This window comes from Pseudopodoces humilis, chromosome 5 (genome assembly GCF_049639895.1).
Source record: "Pseudopodoces humilis isolate 2021_Gansu_Grassland_sample_001 chromosome 5, ASM4963989v1, whole genome shotgun sequence".
NCBI lineage: Eukaryota > Metazoa > Chordata > Aves > Passeriformes > Paridae > Pseudopodoces > Pseudopodoces humilis.
This window is the reverse complement of record NC_142204.1, coordinates 72,548,495-72,564,545: the sequence shown is the minus strand read 5'-3', so window position 1 is coordinate 72,564,545 and position 16,051 is coordinate 72,548,495. Positions and strand designations below refer to the sequence as shown.

At 61.9% G+C, this 16,051-nt stretch overlaps 1 protein-coding gene across 2 annotated transcripts in view; it reads right to left on the bottom strand.

Annotated features, from left to right (window-relative positions):
* Positions 1 to 16,051, bottom strand: part of FLNC (filamin C) — a 29,573-nt gene that overhangs the window by 1,110 nt on the left and 12,412 nt on the right. Inside the window, exons 20-45 of one of the 2 annotated variants that reach the window (XM_014261929.2) lie at positions 15,620 to 15,882; positions 14,682 to 15,279; positions 13,851 to 14,024; positions 13,216 to 13,378; positions 12,305 to 12,465; positions 11,586 to 11,753; positions 10,979 to 11,102; positions 10,728 to 10,884; positions 10,325 to 10,514; positions 9,824 to 9,847; positions 9,478 to 9,725; positions 8,676 to 8,763; positions 8,446 to 8,586; positions 8,093 to 8,221; positions 7,791 to 7,964; positions 7,068 to 7,229; positions 6,548 to 6,751; positions 5,713 to 5,865; positions 5,490 to 5,612; positions 4,422 to 4,682; positions 2,790 to 3,059; positions 2,253 to 2,390; positions 1,834 to 1,949; positions 1,206 to 1,335; positions 663 to 839; positions 205 to 423 (exon numbers count right to left, since the gene is read on the bottom strand). In XM_014261929.2, the coding sequence (XP_014117404.1) occupies positions 205 to 423; positions 663 to 839; positions 1,206 to 1,335; positions 1,834 to 1,949; positions 2,253 to 2,390; positions 2,790 to 3,059; positions 4,422 to 4,682; positions 5,490 to 5,612; positions 5,713 to 5,865; positions 6,548 to 6,751; positions 7,068 to 7,229; positions 7,791 to 7,964; positions 8,093 to 8,221; positions 8,446 to 8,586; positions 8,676 to 8,763; positions 9,478 to 9,725; positions 9,824 to 9,847; positions 10,325 to 10,514; positions 10,728 to 10,884; positions 10,979 to 11,102; positions 11,586 to 11,753; positions 12,305 to 12,465; positions 13,216 to 13,378; positions 13,851 to 14,024; positions 14,682 to 15,279; positions 15,620 to 15,882 (4,755 nt within the window). The remainder of the gene's footprint in view (positions 1 to 204; positions 424 to 662; positions 840 to 1,205; positions 1,336 to 1,833; positions 1,950 to 2,252; positions 2,391 to 2,789; positions 3,060 to 4,421; positions 4,683 to 5,489; positions 5,613 to 5,712; positions 5,866 to 6,547; positions 6,752 to 7,067; positions 7,230 to 7,790; positions 7,965 to 8,092; positions 8,222 to 8,445; positions 8,587 to 8,675; positions 8,764 to 9,477; positions 9,726 to 9,823; positions 9,848 to 10,324; positions 10,515 to 10,727; positions 10,885 to 10,978; positions 11,103 to 11,585; positions 11,754 to 12,304; positions 12,466 to 13,215; positions 13,379 to 13,850; positions 14,025 to 14,681; positions 15,280 to 15,619; positions 15,883 to 16,051) is intronic. The other variant, XM_014261930.2, reaches the window with a different exon arrangement.

The following is a 16,051-nucleotide window of genomic DNA, read 5'->3' as shown; positions in this document are numbered from 1 at the left end:
GCCCCCCATACCCGTGTCTACCCCCACCCCACCTGTACCATTGACCTTGGCCTTGAAGAGGCCGCCTGTGATGTGGTGGGGGTCCCGGCATCCCCACTTCCCCCTCAGTTCCCCTGTCCCCACTAGTTCCCATGTTCCTCTTTGTCCCCATGTCCCTCCCCACACCCATGTCCCTTCCCATCTTCAGGTCCCCCCCATTCGTACCAGTGACCTTGGCTTTGAAGGGGCTCCCCACGATGTGATGGGGGCCCCCATACTTGATGGAGATGAGGTAGTTGCCAGGGGCCATTGGGGTGTAGGTGACACGGTGGCCCTCGGGGACCTCAGTACAGTCCAGCTCCACTTTGGAGGGTCCATCAATGGTGACAGCCAGTGCTCCTGCCCCTGCATTGGCTGTCTGCACCAGGAACTCTGAGGGCACCCCTGGGACACAGACATGGGGATGGCATCATGGAGGGGACACCAGGACACCATTGTGGTCACATGTGGTCACCCATGGCCACATTCCCATTATGACAACTCCCATGGCCACATCTCCATCGTGGCTCTGTCCCCATCACCATTTCATGGTCATGTCTCTCCTGCCACCACCACAGCTGTTCCTCCATCCCCACCCTCCTCCCACAGCCATGTCCCTGTCCCTGTCTCCACAGCAGTGTCACCTGTGCGGCCACCCTCGAGGCCCGGCCCAAAGGCAGTGACGAGCCCAGGGTCCCCGGCCTGGCTCTGCTCGCCCACGCGGATGTTGAAGGGGCTGCCAGGCACGTGGCGCCCATTGAAGCGCAGGTCGATGGAGTGGACTCCGTTCTCACGTGGCAGGAACCCCAGTGCGTACCGGTCTGGGGGGACACAGACATGTCACCATGTCCTCGTGTCCCCATGTCCCCACAGCTCTGTTCCTGCCCAGCAGGAACTCCAGTGCATATCAGGGGGACACAGACATGTCCCCATATCCCTGTGTCCTGTGTCCCCATGTCCCCACACCCCCGTGTCCCCACACCCCACGCAAGAACCCCAGTGTGTACTAGTCTGGGGGATGTCCTGTGTCACTCTGTCCCCATGTCCTATGTCCCCATGTGCTCAATCCCCGTGTCCCCACATCAGATGTCCCCGTGTCCTGTGCCCTGTGCCCACAACCCCACATCTGCAGACCTGGTGTCCCAGTGTCCCCACGGTGTCCCCGTGGTGTCCCCATGTGCCCTCACCGCTGTCCAGCTCGGACACGTAACACTCCTCCACCACCCCTGCAGGCGTGTGCACTTTGGCATCGATGACGCCACGCGCCCCGTTCAGCTGCACGGCAAAGGACGCTGGCTGGTTCACTGCCACCGTCTCCTGTGGGGACACCATGGTGGCATCAGGGACATGGGGGGCAGGGGACATCATGAATGAGGCCAGCTGGTACACCCCAGGGCATGGGGGGACATGAGGGGGGTGGAGGACACAGTGGGGGGGGCAGGGGAACACCATGGGGCCCAAGGGTGACACAGGTGTGCAAGGTGGCCCAGGATTAACACAAGGGACACAGGGGTGGCACCAAGGAGGGTGCCAATGGTAACAGGGGGGAGAGGTGGCTCCAGGGAATCCCAAGGGTGACAAAGGGGCAACACAGCGGTCCCAAAGGTGACATGAGGGAGGGAGAAAGAGGTGGCCCCAAGAATGACTGACAGGGAGGGAGGGAGGGAGGGGTGCCCCAGAGGGTCCAAGGGTGCCACACAGGGCATCTCAATCTTGCAATAGGGGCTCAGAGCAGTCCAGTTGTGCCCTGAGGACCCAGGGGCCATCTGTGAGCCCAGGGGTTCCCCAGGGTTTCACAGGGAGCATCCCCAGTACCTGCAGGCTGGTGACAGTGAGGCGTCGGGCATCATCGGAGTGGGAGGCAACAGGGACAATAAAGGGGCTGTCAGGGATGTGCTCCTCGTTGAACTTGATGGACACCTCGTAGTCACCTGGGGGACATGGGACAGTCATGTGGGGAGCCCCCACATGGGGACAGCTTCCCTTGGAAACGCTCGCATGTGGGGACACCCATGCACGGGGACACCCATGCACGGAGACACCACTCACAGAGACACCCTTCCCTGGGGACAGCTGTGCAGAGAGACACCTTTATCTGGGGACACCCTCCCTGGAGAACAGCCTTAACCGGGACACCTTTGCATGTGGGTCCCTCCTCACATGAGGCTGAGCACCCTGGGGGACATTAGGGGTGGTTGGGGGGGTTGAGGGTGTAGGGGCACAGCCCCCCTCACCTGGCTCCTGCACCAGGTAGGAGACACCACAGGAGCCGTCCTTGCGGTCCTCAAAGGAGATCTCGGCCTTGCTGGGCCCCTCAACAGCAATGGAGAGTCCCCCCGCACCAGCCTCACGCGTCCAGATGCTGAACTCAGCTGGGGGGATCACCAGGGTCACCCTGGCTCTCAGTGGCACCCCAGGATGGTGACACCCAGCACAGACCTGCACCCATGTCCCCACAGCACCCAGACTCCCCAATAGCACCCACATCCCACCCATGGCACACAGACCACTCGTAACAGCTCCCCACTGCCCCCACACCCAGCTGTACCCAAATCCCATCACAGCACCCAGAGCTCCCAAATTTCACCAGCACCCCCCACACATGTAGCACCTACCCCCCATTGCTGCCCACACCCCCACAGCACCCAGAGCCCCCCACATCCCCCCAAGAGCATCCACCCTGCATTGCCCTCACACCCCCACACCCCCCCAGTCACCCCCAGAGCCCCCAGGCCCCCGTCATCTCCCATTCCTGGCAGACCCCCCCGTACCTGGCGTCCCGGCCACGGCGCGCTGCAGCCCGGTGCCCCCTGCCCGCACCTTGTGGGCGCCACCCTCGCCCAGGGGCCCCACGGTGAACTGGAAGGGGCTCCCAGGCACGTGCTGCCCCCGGAACTTGACGCTGACAGTGTGGGCGCCCGTCTCCTGGGGCACGAAGCGCACGCTGTACACCCCCGCGCCCCCTGGCACCACCTCGGCCTCGCGCCGCTGCCCCGATGGGCTCAGCACCTGCGCCGACAGCTCCTGTGCTGACGCCTCACCTGCAGGCACACACCATGTCACCATGGGCGCCCCAACACCCCATCGGCACCCCAATGTCACCCGAACACTGTATCACTAGGGCATCCCAGCTCCTGCACCATCACCTCACCTGCAGGCACACACCATGTCACCCTGCAGGCACCTGGGAACCCCAACATCACCCCACTGTCACCCCAGCACTGTGCCACCATGGCACCGCAGCACCCCATCACTATATGGCACACTGTCATCCTGTCACCGGGACACCTTGTCACCACATCACCATCCTATAACCCAGGTGCCCCTACACCCCGGCCCCTCCACACCCATTTCCTTATCACCGTGTCACTATGGCACCCCAGCACCTGTCACTGCGGCACTCTGTCACCCTGTCACTAGGGCAGTGTCATCCTGTCACCCCAGCATCCTGTCACTCTGATAACAGGGTACTGGGGTACCCCTTTGCCCCATCACCTTCCCACCATCGTCCGAAGGGCTCCCTGGCACACTAGCACCCTGCTACCCCACCACCAGGACACCCTTGTCACTGTCATCCCACCACCCTGCCGCCAGTGTGCCCTGATGCCCAAACACCCACCAGAGCACACGCGCAACCCCTGCTGGGTGCACCCCACCCCGCGAGCGTGCCGCCTCACACACGGGACATGTGCACTTGCCAGCATGCACATGCACACATTCACACACACGTGTGCACACACATGCACCCGTGAGACTGCACACGCACGCTGAGAGCTCCCACAGCCCTTTGGGCTGAGCACACACCCCTGTAAGCAGGTGTGCAACTGCTTGTGCAAAGAGCCAGCATTGCCCCCCACCTCCGCACACATCCCCGTGGAAAGGGCACCCCCCCGTCATCACAGCAGCCCCCACACGTGTGCCAGGGCATCTGTCCCAGCTGTGTCCTGAGCACACGCAGCTGGGCCTTGGTGTGAGCACACACAGCCCTGAACAAGGGCACTCCTGTGGCAGGTGTGCCCAGCTCTCACACAAACCCACTTGCCTGCACACCCAACCCTTGTGCCAGCACGGTGCCCTGCCCACACACCTCATGCACCCCCAGCCCTCGTGCAAGCACAGCTCTGTGCAAACACACACTGGTACTCCAGAGCACCCAGTCCTTGAGCAAACACTTCCCTCATGCACACCCAGCCCTGGTGCAAACCCGGTGCCCGGCCCCAGAATACCCAGCCCTGGTGCAAACAGCCCCACGTGCAAGTGCACCACCCACTCGTGCAAGCACAGTGCCCAGCACACCCAGCCCTCACGCACACTTGCCCCTCGTGCACACCCAGGTCTTGTGCAATCCCCCTTTGCTGCGCACCCCCCTGCACACCCCCTACAGCCCCTGCTGCAGGACGCACCCTCGTGTGTGCGCGCAGGGGCTGCGAAGGCGCCGATGCCCTCGCGGGTCCCAAAGGCCCCGAAGGCACCGAAGGGCTCCGGGGGCGCACGGGGGAAGGCGCCGCCCACGCGGGTCGATTCTTCCACGTGCACCTCACGCGTGGTCTCGCCGCCACGCGTCTTGCTGATCTCAGTGCGCTCCGTGCGCGTGTACGTGTGGCTGCTGCGCGTGAACGTGCGCGTCAGCCGCTCCTGCGCCGACACCATCTGGAACCAGTTCCCTGGGGAACACCCCACGGGGACACAGAGGGACAGTGCAGACACATGGGGACACGTGGGGACAACAGGGTGAGGGCACAGGTTGGGGGAACGAAAAGGGGCGCAGGGGGTGATGGGGACACAGGAGGATACGGACAGACACGGGGATGAATGGGCACAGGGATGGATGCAGTGATGGGGAGGAGACGTGGATGGGTGGAGACATGGAGGGATGGACACAAGGATGGACACGGGGATGTGTGTGAATCGTGATGGGTGGAGACATGGGTAGTCACAGGGTTGGAAGTAGAGGATGGTGCAGGGAGGGGTGGACACAGGGATGGATGTAGCGATGGTTGCAGGGATGGATGGAGCCAAGGGTGGATGAAGCCAGAAATGGACACATGGACAGACGTGTGAATGGACACACAGACGGACATGTGGACGGAGGTATCAGTGGGTGGTAGCATGCACAGAGGGATGCATGGACACAGGCACACACACAGAGGGACACAGACATGGACACAGACACACGGAGGGGAGAGAAAGAAGGAAGGAGAAATCAGACTGGAGTGTCTGAGATGTGTCTCCATCCCTATGGCCCACAGAGCAGGAGGAGTAAGAGGATTAGGATGGAGAAGGGGGAAGAAGAGGAGGAAAAGGGGAGGATGAAGAGGAGGAAGAGGGGAGGATGAAGAGGAGGATGATGGAGGATGAAATATGGAGAAGAGAAGGAAGAGGAGGAAAAGAGAAGGAAGAGGGAGGGGGGGAGGAGGAGGAGAAGGAGGAGGTGGGAGGAGGAGGAGAAGGAGAAGGAAGGCCAACCCTACCTGGGATCTTAAGGTTGAGGTCACAAGTGCTGCCAACAGTGGCGATGGAGGGTGCCTGTCGCCGGCGTGTGATGCTCTCCTTTATCCGCCCCTCACCAGTCACCTTCACCGTGAAGGGGCTCCCTGTGGGAGACAGTTACCTCAGGGACCTGTCACCCCCTGGGGGTCCTAGCACTCCTCTCCACCACAACCCTCTGTCCCCCCATGTTTCTCCAGGCCCCACCTGGGACATGTTTGTCAGCAAACTTGATGTTGATGATGTAGTTGCCGGGCTCAGTGGGGCAGTAGGTGACTTTGCAGGTGCCATCCTCCATGTCCTCACAGTTAATGTCCACCTTGCTGGGGCCCTCAATGGACAGGCCCAGCCCGCCGTAACCTGGAGGGCCATGGGGACATGATCAGAGGTGTTTCATGGAGGCTGCCCCTGTCCTGGTCACGGTCACACCAAGGCCACAAGCCCAAACTGTCCATGGTCACCATCCAATCCCAGTCATCAGCCCCATCGTGGCCATGGCCGTGCCATGGTAACCATGGTATCACCCTCTTGGCTGCACCATGGAACATGGCCACCACTCTATCCTGGCAATGGTCACACCATGCCCATAATCATGGGCCCCACCCCATCCTGTGTTTGCCACAGCCATGGCATGGCCTTAGCCACCTTCCACCTGGGCATTGGCTGTGCCATTACCATGGTCACCATCCCATTCAGATGATCGTCACACCATAGCCACCACCTCATCCTGTGCTGGCAGCAGCTTTAGCATGGCCATGGTCCTCAAATCATCCTGGCTACGGCCACACCACCACCACAGCCACCATCCAACCCCAGCCACAGGGACCATCCTGCCTTGGCCATGACCACCACCACCATGCCTTCCTGGCCACATGTAGCCTTGGCCACCATCACATGTGGCCATTGTACACCACAGCAATAACCATGGCCACCACCTCATCCTTGGGTGGCCATGACCAGCACATGGTCATGGCCATCATCCCATCCTGCCCTTAGCCATGGCTACCACCTCCCCCGTGGCCATCCCCCACCATGGCCTCACCAGCACTGCGTGTGTCCACGATGAACTCAGCCACCTCAAAGGTGTGGCCCTCCAGAAGCCCCTGGCCCCACACCTTGACCCGGCCGGCATCACCAATCTCTGACTGTCCCACCAGGATCTTGAAAGGGCTGTTGGTGACATGCTGCCCGCTCTTCCGCACACTCACCACGTGCTCGCCCACCTCCTTGGGTGTGAATGAGATGCCTGGGGAGGACAGAGTGGTCACACACCACCACCAGACTTGGCCACTACCCATGTACCATCCCCATCCCCTAGCCACCACAACCAGCCCCTGGCCACCTCCATCAGCCCCTGGTCACCATCCAAGTCCCCTAACCATGGCCACCAGCCCCCTGCTGACCCAATGCCACAAGGCCACCCATCTCTGTGACCCCATAGCTCCACTGTTTCCTGTCCCAGCAAGTCCCCAGGTCCCACATCCTTCTCTCATGTGCCCATTCTCCTGTGCCCACATCTGCATGTCCCTGTGTCCCCATAGTGTCCCTGTGTCCCTGCACACCGATGTGGCGGTTGGGCAGCCGCTTGAGCAAGCATGGTTCCTCGTTGCCTGACGGTGCACGGATGGTAGCCGCCAACAGGCTCAGGTCTGTCTCTGCGATCTTCAGTGACACATCAGTTGAGGTGCCCACATTGAGCTGGGACGTGCGCATGGAGTCATCCCCTGCAGAGACGCCATCAGCAGGGACATCAGCTCAAGGTGGATGACAAGATGGATAGGATCCCAATGGTGATGGAATGGTATTCCCAAAGCCCCACAAGGTCCCAATGGACATATGGAGAGGGTCCCCAGAATCAGGGGTCACTTGAAGATGTGTGAATAGTGTCCTCAAAGCCATGGTTAGAGTCCCCACATGGTCTACATGGTCTTGTGATGGGGTGCTCAAAGCTCCATGACATCCCCATGGCTATGGGTTGGGGTCTCCAAGGCTTCACAGTGTCCCCAAGGCCATGGGAGGGGGAATCCTGGCGGCCAGGGTTGGACAAGAGACACCACAGCTGTCCCAACGGCCATGGGGCAAGTATGCCAATTAGCCCACAGGTGTCCTCATGACCCACCAGTGCCCCTATGGTCATACAAGTGCCCCCACAGCCTCCCAGGTGCCTTCATGGTCATGACTCCGCAGATGTCTCCATGGCCAACCAGGTGCCCCCATGGTCATGTGGAGATCCCAAAAACCCCCAGAACTTCCCCAGACCCCACTGTGCCCCCAGCCCATCTCACCAGTGATCTTGGCAGTGAAGGGGCTGCCCGGGATGTGTTTGTCATCAAAGCGCACAATGATGCTGTAGTCGCCAGGGGCTGTGGGCAGGTAGGACACGGTGCATGTCCCATCTTTGTTGTCCTGGCAAGTGATCTCCGCCTTGGAGGGACCTTCGACCGCTAGCGACAGCCCACCTGTAGGCACAGGGGCTGTCAGATGGCACCAGACAAGGGGCATCATGAGTCACCAGGGGTCTCCAGCCCCTCCTGGTGGCACTGGGGGGGTCCCCATGACCTCCCAGCCCCCTTTGGCCATCACTCACCCTCGCCAGCATCCTTGGTGACAATGGTGAATGTGCATGGCTTGTTGACCATCCCATGGCTCAGCCCAGGCCCATAGGCACTGACATGGCGTGGGTTGATGGCATCCACATAGAACTGAAGGGGACTCCCTGAGGACACAAGGGACAGTGGTCAGAGACACATGGGGACACCCCAACCTAAGGGTGACCAACCATGGACCCCACAGACACAGTCCACAGGAACATTCCACACCATGGTGCATGCCTGACCCACTGGAGTCTAACCAGGGCAGAGTTGTATCAACTTTCCTCAGCCACCTCCCAGTGGCTCCCAGTGGCTCCCAGTGCCTCCCCAGTGCCCCACAGTGGCTTACCAGGGATGTGGTTGCCATCATAGCGAATGTCCATCTCGTGCAGCCCCTTCTCGGAGGGGGCGTAGTGCACTGTCACCGTCCCGTCCTTGTTGTCCGTGATGTTGGGCCGCGCTGTCTTCCCCGAGGGCATTCGCACCTCACCTGGGGGTATTTTGTCAGTGGAGGCACCAAGGGGCGGGGGGGTTGGTGCCTGAAGGGGTGGTCGCTGTCCCCACAACCCTGCACTGTACCTGTGATCTCACCCTTCTGCACCGTAAAGGGGATGACGAGGTTAAAGGGCCGGAGGTTCTCAGTGGTGGCTGGGGGCTCCTCTGTGGCCTGATCATGGGGCAGAGAGGGAGGGTGAGAACCTCATGATGGGGTCCCAGCCCCAATGTGGCCATAGAGGGGACATGAGAACCCCCATGGTGGGCCCCCAGCCCTGTGATGACCCTCATGACCTTCCAAACCCCATCATGTCCACCGTGATCCCAAGCTCCAACACCAAAACCCTGGCCCCATGGTGCCCACCATGGTCTCCCAACTCTCTCAGCTCCATGATGGACACCATTGTCCTGACACCGCCCCACCATGGTCCCCCAATTCCGTAACTCCCATCATGGTCACCCAACCCTGCAGTGCCCATTGTGCTCTCCACGCTGACACTACTCTCTGTCCCTTGGTGTCCACCATGGCCCCAGTCCTCTGTCTGTTGGTGCCTACCACAACGTTCCAACCCCACCATGGTTTCCCTACCCCATGGTGTCAACCTGGTGTTCAAAATCTGTCCCATGGTGTCCATTGTTCCCTCGACTCTTTGCCCCTTGGATCCAACACAGTTTCCCAATCCCACCACCCCGCCTCTCTGCCTCACAGCACCCACCATGATCATCTGACCCCATGGTGCCCATCATAGTCCCAACTCTCTGCCTCATGGCACCCACTACGGTCTCCCAGTTCCACGCTTCCCACACCATGGTCTCCCAAAGTCTGATCCATGGTGCTCATCACAACCCCCCAGACTCACAGTGCCTGCCCCAGTGCCCCACCCACCATGACATGGAAGGGGCTGTTAGGGACGTGCTCCCCGCCAAAGCGGATGGTGATGACGTATTTGCCGGGCTCGGGTGCAGTGTAGAAGATGTCAAAAGTGCCATCGTGGTTTTCCACCACATCCACGTCCAGCTCAGCACCATCAGGCGTTGACACCTTGCAGGTGACCTTGCCCTGTCCCGCTGCCTTTGCATCCACAGTGATCACGGTCTCCTCCCCGATCTGGATCGTGGGGCCCAGACAGGCACCTGCAGGGGAGGGTGGGGTCAGGACCATGGGGGGACTCCAAACCTATCCCCCAACTGCCCCCTCCCAGCCCCCCAACTGCCCCCCTGGCACCACTTACCCAGTCCATGGCCCCCAATGGATACTGCAAGAAAGACCAGGGAGAGCGGTGAGAAGGGGTTGGGGGGCTGGCTGGGGGGCCAGGGGCGCCGAGGGGGCCAGGGGGCTCCGGGGGGGCCGGCACATCCTGTCCTGGGGGCACCCGCTCATCCCCACTGTGCCATGGGGCAGGTCTGGGGGCAGTGGGAGAGGTGCTGAGGGGCAGCAGTGGGGCAGTGGGTGTGCTGGGGGGCAGCCACGGGGTGCTGGGGGGTAAGGCAGGGGTGTCTGGGGTGGGTGCTGTGGGACAGCAAAGGGACACTGTGGCTCAGCATATGGATGTTGTGGGGTAGGAGGGGATGCCATGGGGCAGGAGGGTCACTGTGGGGCAGGGAGGAGTGGGGTGGGGCAGCAAGGGGACATTGTGGGGCAGTGAGGGGGTGCTGTGGGTCAGCAAGGGGATGCCATGGGCCAGCAAGGGAATGACATAGGTCAGCATAAGGACACTGGGGGGCAGCCCCACCTGTGACGAGGCACTTGCTGGCATCGCCAGAGGGCACGGCGAGGACACGGAAGGGCGATGCAGGGATCTCGTCGCCCCCATACTTGACAGTGCTGGTGTAGCGCCCGGGCACATCGGGCACGTAGGACACTGTGTAGGTGCCGTCCCCATTGTCCCGGATTGACGCCTTCTTGGGCTGCCCCTCGGGGTCCTACAGGCAACCCCCATCAGTGCCCTGTGCTGGGGGCACCCCGTGGGGCTCAGCACCCCAGGATGTGGGGGAAAGGATACCCTGTGGGGCTCAGCACCCCATGACTCCCCCCTGCACTAACCAGGATCTGGAGTGTGAGCAGCCCTTCACCCATCCTCAGTGTGTCCCCCCACAACCCTCACACTACCCCATGTTTCCCCCTCACGCACTGACCAGAATCTGCACCGTGAGCAATCCCTCGCCAGCATCACGAGCGTCAATGGTGAATTCGACGGGGAGGCTGGCAGGAATCCCTCCTGCACTCAGCCCGGGGCCACTTGCCCGCACCTTGCTGGCATCGTGGGTGGGCAGCGCCGTCACTTTGAAGGGGCTGGGGGAAGCAGGGAGTCAGGAGAGTGCCGTGATCTCCAGGTTGTGTGGGGATCCTGTGTCCCCCCTCTACCCACCCGAGGTAGGGGTCTCACCTGCGTGGCACCTCCTGCCCCCCGTACTTGACAGACACGGTGTAGGGCCCATCAGTGGCTGGGGTGTAGGTGACCTTGTGGGTGCCATCACCATTGTCTCGGATCTCCACTGGCTCCGGCAGCCCTGTGGGGCAGTGGGACATGTGGGGTGGGGACATGTGAGGCAGGGGGACATGTGGGACAGGAGGACATGGAGGGTATAGAGCAGCATGTAGGGCACAACCTCCCTGGGCAGGGAATTCCATGGAGAAGGACACCCTGTGGATCTGAGTACCCATGGGGAGGGTACTCCATGAAGCTGGACACCCTATGAAGAAGGGCATCCATGGGGCTGGACGTCCTGTGGGGTAGGACACCCTATGGAGCAGGACATCCATAGGTAGGACACCCTATATAACAGGGGAGGACACTCTATGGAACAGGGCATCCATGGTGCTGGACAAGCCATGAGGCAGGACATCCCAGGGGGCAGGACTCTCTACAGACCATGGGATCCAAGGGGCAGGACATCCCATTATGAAATAGGACATTTATAAGGCAGGACACCCCAGAGGTCAGGACACACCACAAGACACAGGCCCCTGCTGCCCGCTGTGTCCCCACTTACCAGTGGGCCCCAGCAGCGTCACCTCAAGGGCTGCATGTCCTGCGGCACTCACGTCCACGGTGAAGCTCTGGGGCAACCGCGCTCGGACGCTGGGACCCAGCCCTGGCCCCGAGCACGTCACCTTTGAGGCATCCACAGCATCCCGCACTCGCACCCGGAATGGGCTCCCTGTGTGGAGAAGGGGTCAGTGCGTGAGGGAGGCAGCATGGGGCAGGGATGGGCGCAGTGTGGCCACTGCCAATGTGAGCACGGGGTCATCATGGGAATGGGGTCACTGTGGGGATGGGGTCAGCATGAGGACAAGGTCAACATGGTCATGAGGTCAGCAGGGGCACAGGGACAGCATGGCCATAGAGTTGGCATGTCCACCATGTGCATGGGCACTTTGTGCGGCCAGTGTGCTCACAAGGTCAGTGTGGCCATGGGGTCAACACATCCATAGGATCAGCATGGCTATGGGTTCAAAATGGGCATGGGGACAACATGATCATGAGGTCAACATGGTCATGGGGTCAATGTGAGCCATGAGGACAGCATGACTGCATGGCCAAAGGGTCAGTGTGGGGAAGGGCTCAATATGGGCATGAGCACAGTGTGGGGCCACCAAAGCCATGGCCATGGGGACAGCACAGGCAGGGGCGTCACCGCAAGGAAGCCCTGTGACCCACAGATGAAAATCAGGACACCTCCCCGCACCCCGTCCCTGTGTCCCCCCGCACCAGGGATGGGGTGCCCGCCGAAGGTGATGTTGACGTCGTAGTCACCAGGCGTGAAGGGGACATACTCCACTGCGCAGCTCCCGTCCTTGTTGTCCTTGCAGGACATCTTTGCCTCCGAGGGACCCTCAATGGCCAGGCCCAATCCCCCAGTGCCTGCACCCCTGGAGATATGCCACCACTCAGAGAAGTGACACAGGCATGGTGGGGCCAGGGGGAACAACAGCCATAGTGGGGAGACAGAGGTGCCACCTCCATGGCAGGGGGAGGGAGCTGCCACCTCCCTTGCAGAGGTGGCACCTCCATGGCAAGGGGACAGATGCCATCCTCATGACATGGGATGGGTTCAGCACTTTCATGGCACGGGGTGGAGATGCTGTTTGGTGACATGGGATGGAGGTGGTACATCCATGGGAAAGGACTCAGGTGGTAGAGGATGTGAGAGGTTGGACGTGGGACCTCTGGCAGAACACGGAGATGCCAGAGTGGTGGCACCGGATGGAGATGGCGGGTTGGTGACATGGGATAGAGATGGGACATGCACATAAAGGGCACAGGTGCAAGAGGATAACAGTGACACTTCTATGATCAGGGATGGAGATGGTGGGTTGGGGGCTTGGGATAGAAGTGATAGCTCTGATCCATGGTGCTCATCACAATCCCCTCAGACTCACAGTGCCCCCCCCCCCCCCACCATGGTGGGCACTGTGGGAATGGGTGTGGGAATGGAGGGACTCAGGGTTTGTGTCCATCTGCTCTCCACACTGAAGCAGGGGGCCATGCCCACCCCAAAGTCCCCAATATGGACAGCATGAGGGGTCAGTGCATGTGGAAGAGGGCTAGGGCAGGGGATTTGGAGGCGTTGGGGGTCTTTGGGGAGCAGGGTTGGATTGGGGTATGGGATCAGTGCCCACCTGGTCTCCACAGTGAAGTGGTTGGCCGTGCCCACCAGGCCGCCCTCCAGGCCAGGGCCGTGCGCCCGAACGCGTGTGGGGTCGCAGCCCTCGGCCACCCCCACACGGAATGGGCTCTTGGGGACTGCCACGTCATCATATGTCACCTCCACCAGATGCAGCCCTGTGACAGGGACACCATCACACACTGCCCAAGGAGGGGGCACAAGGGGTCTGTGGGGTGGGGATTCTCAAGGAATTTTGGGGGTCCCTGGGTGGGGTTTTAGGGCAAGGCTGGAAGTCCCTGGTTGGGATTTGGGGGTGTCTCAGGGGGGCTTAGGGGTTTCTGGTTCTGGAGAATCAGGGGGAATTGAAGGGGGTCCCCACTTGGATGTGGTATGAGAAGGTCCCTCATGAGGGATGGAGGATGCCTGGCCAGGACTTGGGGTCCCAGAGGAATGTTGGAGTCCGGTGGGGGAGCAGAGTCCCTGGGAGAGCTCATGGTCCCTGGAGGTTCCTGGGGAGTGTTGGTGTTCCCAGGGGGCTGGGGGTCCCTAGGGGTTTGGGAGTTCCCTGGGTATGTCTGTGTTCTCTAGGAGGGCCTAGGGGTCCCCAGGGGTGTTGGAGTTCCCAGGGGGGCTGTGGGGGTCCCTCACCCTCCTCGAAGGGTGTGTACTCCACGCGGTAGGTGCCATCGCCAAGGTCAGTGACGAAGGTGTCGATGGGGGTCCCGGAGGGGTTCAGCACCCGTGCACGGATGTGGGGTCCCCCGGTGGGGGCCAGTGCCCGCGCATCCACCGTGAACTCAGTGCCCACCTCCCGCAGCACCCCTGAGGGGTACAGGGGGGTCAAGGGGACCCAGAGCTCACCTGGCAGTCCCTTGCAGCAGCCTGTGAGAGCCCATGGCCCCCTTGCACACACAGGGGCTTCAAGGGGGAACTGGCACAGCCTTGGGGTCCCACCCCACAACCCCTGCACCCCCAGAACTTCCCCCCAGGAATGAGAGGAAAACCACAGGGACCCCTGAGTAGTGGTGGGGGCAAGGGGGACAGGGGGAAGAGAGATGACTGGGGTGCCCAGGAGAGCTCCCATTAGAGGGAATTCCCATGGGGAGGAGATGTTGGTGAGTATGGGAGAGTCCATGGCCTCGGGGTCATCCCTGCAAGTGGGAGGTGCCCATGGAGGGATGTCCACAGGACACCCAGAGACCCTCCACATGTGAAGGGCTGTCCATGGGGTGCCCATGGGGAGGGGATGCCCATGGAGTTGGAATGTCTGTGAGTGGGATGTCCAAAGACAGGGGGTACCCACAGGGATGGGGTGACCATGGGGATGATCATAGAGGGGAGACACCTGTGGTGGTGTCCACAGGGGTACCCAGGAGGAAGAGATGCCCACAGGGATGGGATGCCCCCGGGGAGAAGGAGATCCCCACCCAAGGGAAGGAGGTGCCTTGGTGAGCAGCCCCTGCATGGCCACTCCCTCACCTCGTGGCTCCACGCCTTTGCCGTAGACCTTGACACTGCTGGTGTCGATGGCTGGGTCAACAGTGACGCGCACGGGGCAGTTGGGGACCGGGAGGCCGCCGTAGTTGATGGTGATGGTGTAGGCGCCGGCACAGGCTGGAGTGTAGGTGATGGCATAGGTGCCGTCACGATTGTTCTGCACCAGCACCTCAGCCTTGACGCCGGCCTCGGAGCGGATCTCGATGGTGAGCTCGGCCTCTCCGGCCTGCGAGCAGTCCACGGAGAAGACAGCCGCCTCACCCGCACGGCCGCGCTCCAGGCCCGGCCCCGACGCTGTCACTTTGGCCGGGTCGAAGGGCGCCGTGACCGCAGCTGTGAAGGGGCTGCCCGGGATGTGGTGACCAGCGAAGAGGATGTTGATGTGGTACTCTCCAGGTGCCGTGGGCAGGTAGGACACAGCACAGGAGCCATCCCCGTTGTCCTGGCACTCAATCTTGGCCTCGCAGGGCCCCTCCACTGTCAGCCCCAGCCCCCCACTGCCCGCGCCTTGCGTGGCAATGGAGAAGGGCGCTGGGACCCCGACACGGCCGCCCTTCAGCCCTGGCCCTGAGGCCACCACCTGCAGGCACAGTGACACATGGGAGTCAGGGGGAACACAGGGACGGGTGGAGGTCAAGAGTGACACAGGGACAGCTAGGGGTCAGGGGACATAGGGACACGGGGGGGACAAGGGGGATGTGTGGCCATTGGCAGACTCCCATGTGACTGCCCTGTAGCCCCAGCCCCAAGGCCACCACCTGTTCACAGGTCAGGACAGGGACACGTAGGGGTCGGGGAGACATGCAGAGGTTATGGGGGCATAGGCACACGTGGGGCTTGTGAGCAGCACATGGGGTGCAGGAGGGACACACAGGGATTGGGACACACACACCCCTGCTGCACACACGTGCCACGCTCACCTTGGAGGGGTCAGGGGGCAGCAGAGCCTCCACAGGGAAGGGGCTGCCTGGAACCGGGTGCCCATCGTAGGTGACCTCAACACGGTGGGGCCCCTCCTCGGGGGGTGTGAAGGTGACAGGGTGGGGGCCTCCGGGGGGTGCAGGCCCCACTGTGCAGGGCACGGGGCGCCGCGAGGGGCCCGTCACCTTCACCTCCAGTTGCCCCTGGCCTCCTGCACCCTGTGCCTCCACCTGGAACTCCTGCACCTGCCCCACTTCCGCCTCTGCAGGGGAGCGGGGGGTCAGAGGGGCACCTCACACCCTGAGGTGCCCCTAGACTGATGGAGAATCCGGGGGGGGATGTCTGTCCCAGGGTGTGTCACCTCCACCCAAGGTTGTCCCCCACACCCAGGGTATTGTTTCCCCACAGGGTGTGTGTTCCCCCATTCCCCC